Source organism: Lathamus discolor, chromosome 4 (assembly GCF_037157495.1).
Source record: "Lathamus discolor isolate bLatDis1 chromosome 4, bLatDis1.hap1, whole genome shotgun sequence".
Classification (NCBI taxonomy): domain Eukaryota; kingdom Metazoa; phylum Chordata; class Aves; order Psittaciformes; family Psittacidae; genus Lathamus; species Lathamus discolor.
Genome location: NC_088887.1, coordinates 32,644,362 through 32,661,463, shown reverse-complemented (window position 1 = coordinate 32,661,463; position 17,102 = coordinate 32,644,362). Strand labels below are relative to the sequence as shown.

The following is a 17,102-nucleotide window of genomic DNA, read 5'->3' as shown; positions in this document are numbered from 1 at the left end:
AGCTCTACAGCATTTATAATTTTGAATAATACCTGGTATTTAACAATGTGATGGGAATTTTTAGCCACTAGTAGAGTACAAAGGTCCTCAAAGAGAAATTGTTGGAAAAGCTTTTATGGAATAGAGGGAGGAGGAAATTGAGCCATCCATGAAGCACAGCAAAGCCAGTCTCATAATACTCCTTTAATGTAAAAAAAGAGACACTCATCTACACTGGGGTTACATAGTACTGTTGTCTCACTGTTCTGAGTGGCCCCCTTTGGGAGCCTTCCCACGTGGGCTGTTTGAAGAGTTAAGGGAGATTTCCTGCCCTTTGACTGAAGCTAGCCTTTCACTCTCACTGGGTGCAGGTAATTCTCCAAGTTTGTGGGCAGAAATGCAAAATGTGGCCTATTCACTTTTTTCCTCAAAGTTTTTCAAATTCTCTTTAAAATTTTTTGTGTGTATGTGTAGCATTTTGCAACATCTTTCTGTAATATTTTCTCTATGACAAAACCCTAAGTGTTCTGGGAAGTCTGAAGGTTAACATTACTCACTGTTTCTTTCCAAGACTTCCTTCCACCCTTCTATAGAGAGGAACTGATTGACATAATCATTTTAGAATACCTATTTTAGTAAATTTCCTGGTGCGGAGAAGGCTTTTCCTTCACAATAATAATAATAAGAATGTTTCTGAATCTAAAATTCTTAACCTTTTAATCACAGCTTGTCATGATTAAGTATCAGCTACACTATAATAGAAACTAGAAAACCTACAACAACTTTATAGCTTCAAAATATTCTAATTGAGAACATGCCAACATACATAGAAACTTGTCTTAAAATGGTGACTGTTCTTCCTGTATGTTGTTCTGCTTTAGGTTCCTTTGCATTGTGAAGTTTTGATTCAGTTTCCTCATTTACGCAGAAACTTTTCCAGGTGAGGGAACCTTAAAATCAAAAAGCATCATAATATAGTTAACTGTGTTTGATGCCAGTACAGGATTAAGCAAAGCATGTTCCTCATCGTGCAAAGGTTATATAAACAGTTTTGTTCTGCTGTGTGTTCTAAAGGTCAGCAATGCTTGTGCTGTTGAACTCTTACAGAGAAAGTGAATTCCAAAGTTGAGAGCTTTCTTTTGAGGTTGTATACTTTGCTTGTTTTTCTTTCTTTTGATGTGCCTGGGTAAGTATTTTGACTTCCTGCAGAAGATAAGGTCACACAAAGGAACAGTGTATAATACCAAGTTAGGACCACTGGAGACTTTGTTCCTCTTTGTGGAATATGTACAGGATATAGCAGCAGCACAAGGCTGGTTTTTTTATGCTTGAGATGGAGAATTATTTCAATGATTTGACCCTCCAACTGAAACCATCACCTGCATGAAACTGTTTCTGCATGCATTGTGGAAATCAAAATTATGTCAGTGATTCCTAGCATTTTGGATAAGCTTCTGCAGACTTAAAGAAGTAAAAATGGCTGGTGGTGTTTTTCGTATTGATGCCTGCTCCAGAACGCACAGGGCCAATATTTTCCTTGTTTATCTACAATGACAACGTGTTGTTGCTGGAGATCTATTCAGGAAATTCTTCTTTTAGAATACCTATTATAGCAATTTCCAAGTACATACAAGGCCTTGAGTTTGGAATACCAAAAAACAACGTGGCTTCATGCCCTGTTCAGGAAACAATTATCATGTATCAGCTAGCTGGAACTTTAATGTATGTGTTTGCTTCTTCTAGCCTTCTTGCATTTTTTCTCTTGTGTTTTTTTTTTTTTTTTCCTCTCCTTTCACTCACCTACTAAAATCTGCTAGGATCAGACTGATATATGTGTTCTTTTCACAGAGTTCAATGTTGTGACTACCTTCCATATAGGATATAGAAATTATTTAATAACTTTCATGCATTGATGTACCAGAGGCCTAAAGGGTACCTCTGTTTCATCTTACATGGTGGGAAGATATGTTTGCAGCACACATAGCACATATAAATCCTACAGTTTTATTCCCCGACTCCAGCTTCAGTGACCATCCTGGCTGAGCCCTGACTCTTTCTTGTTCCATGAATCCAATTAATCATCTGAAACTAGATGCCTCCTTTTGCACCAGCTTTGCCCTCTGATGGCTACGCTGGAACACATGCGGGACCTGGAGTCTGGTATCTTCACCTGGGTCTGTGTTGGAGGGGGTGCAGCTCCTCTAGGAACCGTGGACCCTGAAATAAGGTCAGGCAGCTGTCTGGGGCCATTTCTAAGGAAGATGATGCCCTTCTCTGTTGCTGCACAGAAAGAAGCAACGAATACTTTGGTTCTTACTGTTTTGCCTACTGCTTTATTGTGACTGTTAGCTGCAAGGTCAAATGCAGCTGATGGGATAGCAAACAAGTCTCTGTAGTGCAGATGTGAGTCCAGCTCCCTGTACTGCATTCATACCATAGATGGCTCCTTGTGTGACTTACAGAGCTGAAGGGCAGGTCCCATGAGCCCTGACCATGACGCTGAACTGTTGCATTCATTCAAAACCACTGCCCATCAGGACAGTGTTTGCTCTGGAGAGCAGAAGCTGTAAGATTCCCTGAGGAGCCAGGCTGTGGCGCCAGTGGCAGTTGGACATATACAGCTCCTCCTCACTGCCCTTCAGGCTGGAGCCTGAGGGCAGCTAACATGGTGCAAAGACAAGTCCTCTGGCCAGCCCTTTTCAATGACAGAGTAGTTTGGGTTGGAAGAGACATTCAGAGGACATCTAGTCCAACCCCCCTGCAATGGGCAGGGACATCTTTAGGTAGATCAAATTGCCCAGAACCACATTCAGCCTGGCCTTGAATGTCTCCAGGGGTGATGCACCCAACACCTCCCTGGGCAACCTGTGGCGGTGTTTTACCACCCTCAGTGTAAAGAATTTCCTCATCACATCCAGCATGAATCTCCCTTTTTTTTAATTTAAAACCATCACCCCTTGTCCTATTGCAACAGGCCCTTGTGAAAAGTCTCTTCCCATCTTTCTTATAGGCTCCTTTTAATAATTCTAACGACTTTTTGTCCCTGTACGCGTTGTTTCAAAGCAGAACGTTGTTTTTTAAGCAGCACCAGGCGCGCCTTCCCCTCCGCGGTCACCATCACACATCGACCCAACCTCCCCTCCCGCTATGGCCGATCGTGAGCTCCTCAGCTACCCCCGACGAGGCTTAAAAGGGGCGGGCCGCCGAGGGCGCGAGGCTGCCAGCCAATCAGAGCGGCCGGCCGGCTCATCCAACCGTCTCTCCCCTTTCTCTTTCGAGCAGGCGGGGCTGAGGGCGGGGCCGAGGGCGGGGCCGAGGGCGGGGCGGGGCGGCTGTTACGCGCCATGCTGATCACGCTGTGCTACCTCTACCTATGGGCGCGCTGGGGACCCTGCTCGGCCGCGCTCATCCGCCGCACCGTGCACCGCCTGCACCGCTCCCGCTGCTCCTTCACCTTCTGCTGCTGCGCCGGCACCCCGCCGCTTCGGCAGCCGCGCATGCAGGTGCCGCCCGAGGAGCGAGTCTGCCTCAGGATAGGGAACAAAGTCTTTTTCACGGACGAGACGCAGGTACCGCCCGCGCCGTGCGGCTGAGGCTGGGGAGGCGCCTCGCTCGGCGCTGCCCGGGGCCGCTCGGGCGGGGAAGGTGCCGTGCGGGAAGCGACCTCCCGCGTTACCGTGGCAACGGGGAGCCGCCTACCGGGGCGGACCGGTGCCGCCGCGCCTCGCCCCGCGGCAAGGGGCTGTGCGTTCCCCGAGGGCTGAAGCGGCGGAGCCCGGGGGAAAAGGGGAGCCGCAGCCTTTTGGGTTTTGGGCTGCGATTTCCCTCTGGACGTGTGACAGCGAGCTTGGCAGTGGCGAGCAGGGGCTTGTGATCGGCAAAAACAGTAAGTCGTGTGGCTTCCCAGGCCTGTCACAGCCCTGCTTGTCAGGGGAGGGCCTTGGTAAGAAACCTTAATACGTCTGTAGCTGCCTCCCTGCACTATTGAGAGGTAACTACATTCAGCTTGTGGGCTGAGGAGTGGTTTTTTCTATGTAAAGCGCAGCTTTATAAGCACAGCTATGGCAATAGGAGCACTTGGCTAGGCTGCGACTTCCATAGCAGTGGAAATACTAGCATTAGGCTAGTATTTCCATATTTGTAACATTCTTTTAGCACATACAAGGCTTTAGTCTAAAAATAAATGCTGTGTTAGTGCACTCGAGATTTGCGCCGGACATTTAAAACGGAGCCGATTGAGCTTCTGGTTACAGAGAACTGCTGCTCCCGATACAGAACGTTGTTTCAAGTGAGGCAAATGACAGGAAAACCACCATCCATGAAAAATCACCTCTTTTTTCCCCCAAATAGCTGGTGAGAGAGGAGAGTGGGGTGAGGCTGTGGTAGCCCACCGCAGTGGAAAAATACTGTGCATGAACCACGCTTCACTTACCATCATATGAAGTAAAACTGAAAGTAAGCTTGCTTCTGGCTTTCAGTTTTAGAAGCAGAGCTCCTGCAGCACTTACCCCCAGTCATCTGAGTTATTTAAATTAATGTTGGCTTTGTCTAGTTTTGCTACAAAATAACAGAACTCGTGTGGACAGGAGTCTTCTTGATCTTTCCTTTTTGCTATTCTTTGTATGTGTGTTTGTAGAAGTTATTTCAGTGGTTAGACGTCTTACTTAAATGTGTGTTACTGAAATGCACTTATGAAGCACGTTGTTGACTAAGTGCTACTTTTAAGAAGCAGAGAAGCTTTTCATAAATTCAGTGGGTAAAGAGGATGTTTTCAGTGTGGTGAAAACAAGATCACAAATGCTAATGGAGCTGGTTCAAAAATAGTGTTTTTGCTCTCTAATGAGCAGATTATTTCATACTTCAGAATCTCTCACAGCAAACTTAAATACTTAACTCACATTTTGAGAAAGCTCATTGCCTTGGTTTCAGCTGGGATAGAGTTAATTTTCTTTCTAGCAGTTCTTATAGTACTGTGTACCAAAACATCACTGTTATCATTATTCTCACATCGAATCCAGAACACAGCACTGTACCAGCTACTAGGAAGAAAATTAACCCTATCCCAGCTGAAGCCAGGGTACTCAGAAAACCAATACTAGTTAATACTCATAAACCAGATAACACTCATAAAACCAATAATACCAGTCTGTGTGCTTAGAGGAGTTCTGGTTCAATTACCTGGATTATTGTTTTGTAAATCAAGTTTCAACTAATTGATGCTGTTCTTTGCTCCACTTCTGCTCATTCTGGAATAGCTTCTCCTTGGTCCTTGCATAGTAAGCACATTTTTTTTTATGTCTGCAATGTTATTCATGCAGATTGACTTCATAAGCTTGTCAGTTTATTTGTGTTCACTGGGAGCTGGAAAGCCCTCTAGGGAACTGCAGCTTGGCTTGAAGTTTGTCATAAAGCCAGTGTTGTTATTGAAATGTAGTTACCTTTTAAAAACATGTATTGAAATTTACCAGTTGCATTTGAGAATCTCTGCAGAAGATGCCTGCCATGCTGCAGCTTGGTAGTGTGGTATAGAAAGATTAGCTATATAAAAGATAGAGGCAGCATCATGGTGAAGCTTTCTACATCATCTGTGAACACTGCAAAGAGAAAAAGGTTAACTAGTATGCTTTTTTTGGCTTCTAGGTAGCTAGCTAAGTTACTTTGCTTTCTGAGTAGGTATAACTGCCTCTGTGCTGTTATCAGTGTCTTCTTTACAATTTATGACTTACTGGTATCTTAATCTGTAAAGTTTTTTTTGATCTTTAATAGAATTTTGTACCTAATATAAAGCTTCAGTAGTTCAGTCCACTTTCCTGTGGAAGATAGCAATGTTTACTCTCACAGTTTCTGTGCTCAGTAAAGCTGGTTGGACTGGCAAACTATCCTCATAGACTTAATACTGTGCAGTTTCGTTTTATACGTGGAGTGATGTACACGTTTATTGTGTTATAGGGAAATTCTCCTGTTTCCACATAAAATTACTGAAGACATGCAAAGCATGTGTTTCTAGTATAGTAGTAGCAAAATACCTATTTCTGATGTTTGCCATTTTAAAAAATAGGGCAGAAAAATTAAGTTCAATGGAATATCTACCTCCCATAAAAGTTGATGTATGGGAACAGATTACATATTGAAAAGTTTTGAGGTTATTAAACCTGTTCTTTGGTCTACTGATTCCAGCTTTTGAGCTTTATTTGCTCCTTTGTGAGAATGAGAGAGGAGACATTTTTGTAATTTAATGAAGGAGATGTTTGTCCAGTGGTCCGATAAGTGGATAGACTACCTTATGGACAAATTTATTTTGAATAAGCTATTTCTTTAAGCTCAGTTACATACTGAATTTGTAATCTTGGTGCAAATGCATGGGGACTTAATATATTAAAAAAAAAAAAAAAGTACCCTCTATTTTTATTTCAAATCATTTTCTTAGGATTTTTCAAGTCACTTTTTAAAGAATTTGTCCTGAGGTTATACATGCCCACAAAATAGAAATGTCTTTCTATAACTGGCTTTACAAAGGAAGTCCTGAAACTTTGTAAATTAGGTCTAAAATCAGACCTATGTAGTATATAGTTCTTGGGTCACTTGTGGCTCACAGGTTGGTTAGTCTTTTGTCAGATGGCTGTAGAAAAGGTGTATATGGCTTAGCAGTGGGACTGTATGTTTCCTGGAGGATTGTTACACAACTGGAATGGATGCCACCTGGACTATTGTCCGGTTAGAGGGGCTGTAGTATCTGACCAGGCAGGTTGTGCGTTGTGACTGCTTTCTCACTCCCTGCCAAGCAGCAGATAGTGCCCTTCAGCCACCAGAAGTGAGGCAACAGGGCCTTGGCTTTGTGTATTTGGGGGATGAAGAGAGAAGGAAGGAAACAAGAAGCAGGGTGAACTGCTGTGTGATTGAGAGAGGAGGATTGGGTTGAATGAGGGATGCTGCTGGTGGCAAATGGCCCACAAAAGTCACAGCGCCAATGGTACTGTGGTCCTGTGGCCCACTCAATTTTGCTGTCTTTTAAAACTGAAAGCTGGGGTCTCAATTAGCTTAAAAGGTGAGGCTGTCACTTTCAGTTTTGCTTCTGATATGTTCCTGCTTAATGGTTCAGACTTTTATCCCTATTTTTCCTCATGGGGAATGTGAAATGGCTCATGTATGACTGAAGGGTCAGATTTGAATTTAGGCTGGGCATAATTTAAAAATGAATTTTCAAATCAGATGCTTGCTATACAAACTTATTTTTCTTCCTTTTCTGATTTTTTTTTCAGTTCCTTGATGACTTAAACAGGTGGAGTCTACTTCTCATTTCTCCTTTTATTTGTCCTGACAAGTTACTTAAAGCAGGACATATAGCTTTTGTGACAGAAGGCATTTCAGCTCAGACAGATAACTTGCAGAAAGTACCTGGCTCTTCAAAAGAGGTAAGTAGTTCTCTTTGTTTCTTGCATAGAAAGTAGTACAGATGGGCCATTTGGTTGGAATTAGTGTAAAACAACTGAAAGTAAAAAAAATCAATGGCAGATGGATTTTTTTGTATGTTTATAATGTTATTGGAAATAAAAAGGCAATATTTCCATTAAAATTAATCACTTTTAATACTCACATTTTATGCTTCAAACAGACCAATAGACATTCTACTGCGATTGTTTTAGTAGCATGCTTCTCTGGCTGTGGATGGGAACTGTAGAATTCCATTGTGACTTTGCGTAAGGCATGTAAGGTTAGATGCGCTGAATATGAAGAAAAATGCTTGAAAGCTGTCATATTAAGGCAGATCAGAAGTCCATTTATCTGAGTATCCTGTCTCTGACACTAGCTGAAACAAATGCCTCAGTAAAAAGCAAGCATATGTTATGATTCCTGAAGAGCTCTTCAAGCCTTCACCAAGTGATGGTGAGAAGTTGTAAATGAAATAGAAGTCTGTCTTGGAACCTTTCTTTCACTGTGATTTACAAATACAAGTTAAAGTATTACACATTTGGATTATTTTGTTAGCCTGCAGGAGTAAGGCCAAAATCAAGCTTTCAGTCTTTTAGCTTTTCTATAAAATGCAGTGGGCTGGTATTGAAATCCTTATGAGAAGCATACTTATAAAACATTCAAGTCCTGGATACTCAAAAAATCAAAAAAGTGCGTTCTCCACTACTTCTCCACTACTATTGAAAGTCTGAAGATGTGGATTTAGAAGATGATGCTCTAAAACTTGAGTTACTGAATGTATGATATCCCTAAACTAATTATGCATAAGAATAATATCCAAACCCTATCAAAACATGCTATGGCCTTGAGATAATGTCTCTCTCTGCCCTACATTTTACTGTTTTTTTACTGCTTTTTTCCTCACATTAGGAATGCTTGCTGCCTAGGCATCTCAGCTTGGCTGCAGGTCTGAAGGAGGAGAAAGGTTGCAACCCAAAGCAAAAGATAAAATTACCTTCTAGGGTGGAAAAATCTTCCAAGCGGTACAGGTTGGCCTAAATCCTTCCTCAGGCAAACAGTTGTGTAAGCTGTATGTTCTCCTTAATGAAGAGGGCAGAATGGACCTCGTTGCCTACTAGAAAGAGGAGAAATGGAAAGACATGTATACTAGGGTATTTCTGGGTGGGCAGTAATAAAACATTTGGCCTGATCTCTAGAGTACCATAAAATCAACAGAGCCCACACATTAAACAGGCTATGCCACAAGCTGGGATCACCTCCTGGGGGCAGTCTATGAGGTGTCTTCCCAAATGGCCCCTGCCATCCCCTGGCATCCTTGCTTTCTGGCATCAGGTTTCAAGCTTCCTAGAGTTAAACGAAATCTGTCACATACGTAGGTGCTTGCTGCCTGTCTGTTTCCCTGGATGAGGAATATATATTTCCCAACTCACTTGTTCTGGGAGGTAATCCAGGAATCCTCTGCTGGAGGGAACATCAAGAGCAGAGTGGTTGGTAAATAGACTTACCTAACTTGAGTGCAGGAACAGAAAGACAGATTGGGAATGGGCACAGTGCCTGCAATCAAATTTTTAGTACCTTCACCCACCATGGGTGCCTCTCTGTTCTAGAACAGAGCACGTTTTTGGAGCATGATAGACTTTGACCTCTAGAGGAATGACGTCCAGGTGAAGTGGCACATCAGGCAAAATCGTTATCTCTATGCAGTTCAGAGTGTGAGGACTGGAGGCACTGAAAACTTGTTGAGAACTCTGACACATTTTATGCTGAAGTCTTCTGACTCTGCTTCCACTGGCCTCATTTTTCTTTAGAGCACACAGGACGTAGCCACACTGGTTTGTAAATGTTTTTATTGCCTTCGATATAAGACTGTGGAATCCATCCAGGTGGGCCTTGCTGCTGGGAGACAAATCAGACAGGATATCTGCTGTGCTCTACATACTGTTTTAGAATGCACCTGGGGTGTGCGGGACCAACTCATAAGGGGGAGTTGTTTGGTTTGGTTTTTTTTTTTTGGGGGGGGGAGAGGGTGATTTTGTTTGTTTGTAGTTATTTTGTTGTTTGGGGTTTTTTTGTAGTTTTGTGTGTGTGTGTGTGTGTGTGTGTGTGTTTGGTTCTTTTACTTTTTTTGTTGTTGCTTTTATTGGGAGTTTTGTTTGGTTTTTTTTTGGAGGGGGATTATTTTTGTTTGTTTTTGTAGCAGAGAGGTCCACAAAAGCATCTGTTTTGAGGCTCTAGTTTGTTCTTTTGAGGTTTTTTTGTTTGGTGGACTTGTTAAATCTTGTTGGGTTTTTTTTGCATTTTCTTTAGCATATAAAATGTTTGCATTCTTATGTAGATATTAATAATTAATTTGATATATCAAGTTCAAAAGTGATAGTCCAGGGAAGAGACCAAAACTATCGTTTTATTTTGTTTGTTGTTCCTCTGTGTACACGTCACTTCTAGTGAGGTGCTCTGAATTCTGCTGTGTCTGGCTGTCAGCATAGACAGGGGCTGTAAGAGTAGGTTGCTTCTGCGACCTATTAGAATTTTGAAACAGAAAGCCCTACAAAGAATGGCTTATCAGTGATCTGTGTCTGGATTCGACTGTGGTGGATCCAGAAAACTGGAGTATAAATAATTTCTCATCTCTTGCTAGGAGCTGGCCTTTCATTCTCTATTCTGAGAGAATTTTGATGGTTTCTAGTCATAGCGGGAAAGCTTGGCCTGTTTCAAAATATTCTGAGGATTTCTGTTCTGTTGTGAAGCAAATGGATCATTGCATGGGCAGGATTACAGGTCATATATCTTGGCAAAAGTCTAATTTTGTGAGGTTCTTTTGTGTGTTCACTTTGCTTGCACTAGACAGCAAAAACTACTTCTTGTGGCTTAACCCCAGTCGTCAGCTAAGTACCTTGCTGTGGCAGCTCACTGGCTGCCACTCCTCCATGCTCCCCCCAGCAGGATGGGAGGAGAATTGAGCAAAAAGATAAAACTCATGGATTGAGATAAGAACAGTTTAATAATTTAAACAAGATATAACAAGAATTGTAATAAAAAGAGACAGCAAAGAGAGAGGAACAAAGCCCAAGAAAGACAAGTGATGCACAGTACACTTGCTCATCTGCTGACCAATACGCAGCCCAACCCAGGCAGAGATTGGCCCCTCCCAGCCAACTCTTCCCAGTTTATATACCAAGCATGATGTTCTATGGTATGGAATATCCCTTTGGCTAGCTTGGGTCAGCTGTCCTGGCCATGTTCCTTCTTGGTTTCTTGTGCCTTTCTTCACTGGCAGAGCATGGAAAGCTGAAAAGTCCCTGACTTAGAGTAAGCACTGCTTAATACATTTATGTTTTAGTTGTTTCTATGAACGTTATTCTCACCCTAAATGCAAAACCCATGACACTATGCCAGCTACTGGGAAGAAAATTAACTGCATGCCAGCTGAAACCAGGGCACTGCTGTTTACTTGTTGGCGTGTCTCATGTTTTACTTGGTGCTATGGAAAAATCTCTTGCCCTCTATCACAGAGAGTGGCTCAGAGTTATGTGCTGAGTAAAATGGAGAAGGAAGCTGGTATCCTATGTCATAAATGTGTGTCATGTTTGTCACTGGTGATCATGAATTGCTAACATTTAGCAGCAGGCCCTTAGAGTTTTGCGTCTTATGACTGCAACTGAAGAGTTCCATTCCAAGCTGTGGATGTTGTACCAGTAGACTGAACACAGTTGGGAATACCTTCCATCTGGAAAGTGATGGTGTTGTCCAGGTCAACACTCAAGACAATTGGCTGGAGCAATTCTGGCTGACTTGGTCAGACATCCACAGTGACAGTGGGGTGAAGTCTTGACTGATGTTGCAACTACGGTGATTTATATCTATCGGGGTTTGATATAAGTATCTTCCATAAGGAGAATTCATTCTGCTTCAGAACTGGATAATACTAGTGTGCCCAGAAATATATCCTGTAAGTTCAGAGGTGGTATTTCTTTGTGGTACAAACATGGAGATGACCTTTTTACTTTTACAAGTGATTGTTTTTTACTAGTGAGTGATCCAGACATTCGGGACCTGAGTGATACATCTGTCATGAATTTGAGGGCTGTTTCTCACCAACTCTGTGTTCTGGAGTGTCTGATTTGAAGCTGTTACTCGTTCTTGTGTTAGAGTTGTAGTGTAATCCATAAGTTAAAGCATGCAGCTGACCTTGTGGTAAACACAAACACACTTCCCATGTACTGTTAACTTTTTCTCTTTTTGAGACTGAGTTTGTTTACTAAGGGTTAGTATACGTAATGTATCAGAAGATACCCACCCAGATTTCTTGTGAGGTATCCAAAGGTCACCTATATGAATATGGCCTGGATGGTCTCATTTGGACTGTGCTAATCAGAAACCGTCTTCGAGAATGGCTTAGAAAGGAGACATGACCATTAAGGTTATATGAAATCTCAGTTTCTTCTTTCTTCTTGTTCCCTTGGGAAATACTGTAAAGTCAAAAGTTGGAAATAGATTCTTTTGGATATTATGTAAACCACTTAACAGCAGTAGATGAAAAGGTAAATTTAGCTGATAGTCTAATTCTGAAAAACTAAAATACCCTAGAGCTCTTTCTCATTTTGTGCATTCAAAAGAAGTGTTTTTTCTTACCGTGTTTAATCAGTATTCCATCTTGTGTGTAGTGATAAAAGGGTGAACTTCATGAAAGTGGTTTCGTGATGACAGTATCAAGGTGCTGGAGTTGCCATGTGGGAATTGAGCTTTGTCTTCTAGTATTGGAACTTATTACATGGCAAAAGCTAATTTTTCTTTAAGGTCATGAGAACAGGTGGTGCTTAATTGTCTCTGAAAATGCCTTCAAAGGAGTACAGTTGGTCTGTGTATCCTATAAAGGATAAATACTGAGATATCATTCATGGTTTTTAATGAAATTGGGGCCTTATTCAGTTTTTGTTTTCAGAATTGACTCAAATCACTGTGTGAATTGTCTGAATGTTGTTTTGTTTGGTACTGTTATTTTATAAACATAAGGTTTAGAAGGGGTCACTTTCAGTTATGAGTCAGCAGACAGACTTGTAGTCTTTGTGTCTGCCTTTCAGAAGGAAACCAAAACTTTTCACTTTTCCTCCACCTGTGTCTTTTATAGCTGAACTTGTTCTCAAAGATAGCACAGCTGTGTAGTTTGGGTTTAACAAACCTTCTTGAAGAAAATCATCTCAAGTGTGACATCTTCACAATGCTTCTTTTCTGGAGAATAGAGTTCTTTGAATCTTACATGTCCAGTTATGCTTCTGATAATCAATGTGTACTTTTCTTAAATCCTATAGTTTACTTCTGCTCTTTTTATCAGCATTTCTTTTAGAATTTGTGCTGAAAGCCGTGTCTTGGAAATGAATGCAAACAGAATTTTACTTACAGAATGGGGTAATGTTCCCCTGCTTTTTTCTGTGTGATAGTGCAGTTCTGGAAGCATTGTGGGGCTGGGGACCCTGAGGAGGGCAGCCAGCGCTACACCAGCTACTAAGGAGAAAAAATGACTGCTACTGCTGAACCCAGGACATACTTGAAACTTTTATAACCTTGATCTTTAGGAAAGATGTATTTGTAGTCCCAATTTGCTATCAGCTTGGTGTGGATGTTGCTTTGTTTACTTCTGTCAGGACTGAATCTTGTAGCAGGCATTGCTTTCTACATGACCCTTCCTCAGGAGGTTCTTTTGGTTGTATTCATCCTCATACATTGACCTTTGTAGTCATGAAGGGTGCACTTTTTCATGAAAGGAACCGTCAACTGAAAGCCTTCTCTACTTGAGATGTGTTGTCTTATGATGCTATTAAATGCAGTAGCTGTTTTAAATGCATCACACATCACAGAAACAAGTCCTAAAAGTGCTTCTGCTAGTTTAGTATTCTGTAATCCTAGTAGCTACAGGTTTTTTTTAAAGTACTTTCTTTACAATTACTTCCAGTCCTTGGGTTTGCTAGTTGTACTGCTTTGGCTTGATAATATCCCTCTCTTGGTTCTGCCTACTGTTGTGCTGCTTTTCAATAGCAGAAGCCTTTAGGAAGGAAGGGCAGTTTTTATTTGCAGCTTGTCTTACAGACTCGTAATGCAGTTGGTATTTTGATATTTTTCTGTAAACTTTTCAAACTGAAAAACATGCATATGCTTTATTCTAGATTGTGAAGTGGTCAGACTATTGCTCACCATTGGCCTATAAACCTGGTGAGCCTTATAAGTTAATTGCTGAAGCAAGCGTAGATAATTTCAGTAACCTTGGAATAGCATTCATGGAAGACAGGCTTCAAATGGATAATGGAATGGTGCCACACAAGATTGTTTGTAAGTATCTTCATGAATTGTTTTTAATGGTAGAACACATTTGTTTCATAGCTATTTTAGGATCGTGCATATAGTCTTTGTACCATGCATTTATTTTGCCACAATGTTTGCTTCCTGTTGTCATTCTGGGCTGTTGATTACTCTAGCACTACTGTGTTTTATACTGTCAAATATAGAGATCCTTTAAAAGTTAGACCACTTTTTTAGTGAGTTGGTCTCTTTACAGATCTCTACATCTTTAAAAATGCAACAACAGAAATAACAGAAAAACGGATCAAAACGTTTTTTGAATAAATCACTCTCTTTTTATTTAATGCTGCATAAGCTATTGCCAGTAGTTTACTTCAGTATGATGAGATCTTTGTTTCATTCATCAGCAGTCCCATTTTTCCTGCTTAGTTGTGACTTCTCAGTTGTCTTGATAAAAATTGGGTCATGTAGAATAATAAAATAATGATTTTGACTACAAAAGGAAACCTCTCCCTGTCCCCAACCTCCCCCTAAATAAGGCGTATCAATAATGTAGATCATAGTGCTTTGGCAGAAGTCAGGGAATGCCAAAATCGAGAGCAGCTAGATAGTGTGCAAGAGGGTGGGAATATGCTCACAAAGGTATATGATGTGAAATTTTGTCTCTTGGTGCTTTTCTGCAAAAATATTCATGCAGGAGAAGGTAGAAGCTGAGTGTCCCCGTCATTTACTTTTCAGAATGCTTTCTGGCTCATTTTGCCTCGAGTACTGTGTGCATGCTAGACCTGCTCCAGTAGGATATAGGATATAGGCTGATGGCTATGAAGTTCTCCCGAGCTGTGAAAACAATCTTACTTCACATTTTTGCTCCAAACTAGGCAAAGGGGTTATAGTTTCAAGGGAATACAAGTGCTGTTAAGTGAAGAAGGTGATTATACTTGGATCTGGTGTTGTGTGCCAGTTGACTGTTCTGTTAATAAAGTTTCTCACTGAATTTTTGTGAGAAATCAGAAACAAAGCCATAGTAAGTTTCTTTGGCCTTATGGGAGTGGAGAGAGATTCAGTGAAATTTTGCAGACTTTGACTTGAAATATTTTCATGGCTCAGTGGCTGAAAAAAATTACCCTATGAAAAGTATATATATATTTTTTTTCTCTCCTGTTATTTAGTTTGTTCTGCAAGTTTCACACTGGTAATAATCATATTTGCCCTTCTTTTCTCGCTTGCATTTGCCAGAAGTTTTTTGTCTTTGCAATTCCATCCTTTTCCAGGGGGAGAAAGAGGAAGGTTTAACAGTTTTTCCTATTTGGTAGTTTTCCCTCAGATTCTCAGCTCCCAAGTCTTGCTATGGTGGGTATGTCTCCCTTTCTGCAGACTGAAAGCTGAAAGATTTTTTTCATTCCCCTTAACTTGTTCCAGGCTTTTATCTGCAGCCTTCAGCAGTGCAAAATGTCTTACCCAATATCATCATTTTATTAGCTTATTTCGAAATAGTTAATTTCAAAATAACAGCAAGCAATTTTTGCACCCTGCCCTGCTTAAGAGGCCAGTATTTTTTCCAAAGGTTCTTTCCTTGCTTCACTGTGTGCTTTGTTGGGGACAGAGGGGCAGGCAAAATAACAAGCTGTTAAATTGGTACATTTCTGGGAACTTCCTCGCCTTCCCACCCATTGATTATCATTCTGTTAAGAATACATCTTCATTGTGTGCAGTACTTGTCATGTTTTACTTTTGTGCAGATATGTTTGCACTCACAATAAATGTTACTTTGTTTAAATGTGCCATATAAATATTGACTATTGTGCTCTCAGTCAGACTTTCCTGAAACAAAGAGTCATTAGAGTAAATGACTTGTGTCATGAGTGCAAATTTATTGTGTTCTTGGGGGAGAGGATTAGGATTTGGTGTGTCAAACAAATTCTTGCTGTTATAGATGTTTTGTAGTGAAATTAAATCTAAATCCTGCTATGGTATTGATATCATAGCTCTTTAAATATCACCTTGATAACCCATTTTCTTATTATTTAACTCTCTCAGCTGTCCATCTACAGGAATCTACTCTGAAGGAGTTGGCAGAGGTGGAACCATCTGTAAAAGAGCAAAGTGTAAGCAGTACACAAATGGATGGAGTAACTCCTGCTGCTACTTTTGGGACTACTCTTAAATCAGGATTAGGAGTAGCAGAGACTGCAGGACAATGTGAAGAGGAGAAATCCAAGCTGGAGAAGGAAACTGAGCCTGAAGATGAATCCAACAGTTTATCTGACGAAGAGACAGGTGCTGGAGAACATCATCACTTGCATCTTTCCAGCTGTCATGAATGCCTGCAGCTTGAAAACAGTACTATTGAATCCGTCAGATATGCCTCTGCAGAAGACATTCCAGAACTTTCTGATGATTGCAATAGCACACTTGAAGAGAGTGATGGTTTTCTGGCAAAAGGAATCAAGAGAGTAAACCTTGCTGGAAAGCCCCCTAATATATTGATTTATCTTGGCTCTGAAACTGCAGAAGTGGAATTTGAGCAGGTAAAATCAATCCTTCAAGAATGCACTGATGCAGACAGCTACACCATCTACCAGCTGCATGAGGAACAAGTTCTGAAAGCTCCGTGGGTTGATAATTCACTGCTGTTGATCATTGCCACAGATGAGCCTATTTCTGAGGAGAACCACAAACAATTTATGAAGTTTTTGTCTAAAGGTGGAAAGATTCTAGGATTTTCTTCATCTTTTACGTTTGATGGCATACAAATAAAGAGAAAAAACAAACTGAAGAAGTCTGTTCATGAATTAGTAGTCTCTAAAATGGACAGCTCTGAAATGAAGTTAAATCTCTTGGTCAGTGGCTGTATTTTTGAGGAAGTAATGAAGGAAGATACAAGCAAAGTGAAGATACTGAGTCGATTAAATAATGCTGATAAAGACATAGTTATTGTTCGTCTGTCTTACGGAGACAGTGGAGGAGAAGCTGTTCTTTCTCAGGTACTGTATACAGAAACATTAATTTGCTTAAAAAGTTCCCTTTTTCCCATTGCATGCTCTTGGGGATGTCTGTCAAAGGGAGGTGTAGGTGGATGTCTCAGTGAATGAATAAGGACTCTGCAGAATGTCTTTCACTTGATCCTGAGGAAACTTAAAGAATGTTAAAGAAATGTCACCGCTGTTTCACTTCCTCCTTTTCACCATGTAGCTATGCACATGTAGATCACGCAAGACCACAGATTTGCACAGTAAGCAAGCATCTTCAAGAGCAGAGCTACCTTTTTCTGCCTGCTAGAGGTTGTGCAGTGATACAGCTGTGCATTTTGCAGATTTTGGGAGGTGGGAAGAGGAAGAGCTGAGTCGTTGGTGGACTTGGGGTGAAAGATTATACTAGCAAGATAAAAAAAGATACAT

General features: G+C 41.1%; 1 protein-coding gene across 3 annotated transcripts in view; it reads left to right on the top strand.

Annotated features, from left to right (window-relative positions):
- The first annotated feature begins 3,305 nt into the window (after positions 1-3,305).
- HLCS (holocarboxylase synthetase) overlaps positions 3,306-17,102 on the top strand; it is a 127,324-nt gene continuing 113,527 nt past the window's right edge. Inside the window, exons 1-4 of one of the 3 annotated variants that reach the window (XM_065676928.1) lie at positions 3,306-3,548; positions 7,239-7,391; positions 13,572-13,734; positions 15,742-16,688. In XM_065676928.1, coding sequence (XP_065533000.1) covers positions 3,324-3,548; positions 7,239-7,391; positions 13,572-13,734; positions 15,742-16,688 — 1,488 coding nt within the window. In that variant the 5' untranslated portion in view covers positions 3,306-3,323. Of the gene's footprint in view, positions 3,549-7,238; positions 7,392-9,079; positions 9,294-13,571; positions 13,735-15,741; positions 16,689-17,102 lie in introns of those variants that run through there. The other 2 variants (XM_065676929.1, XM_065676931.1) reach the window with 2 other exon arrangements.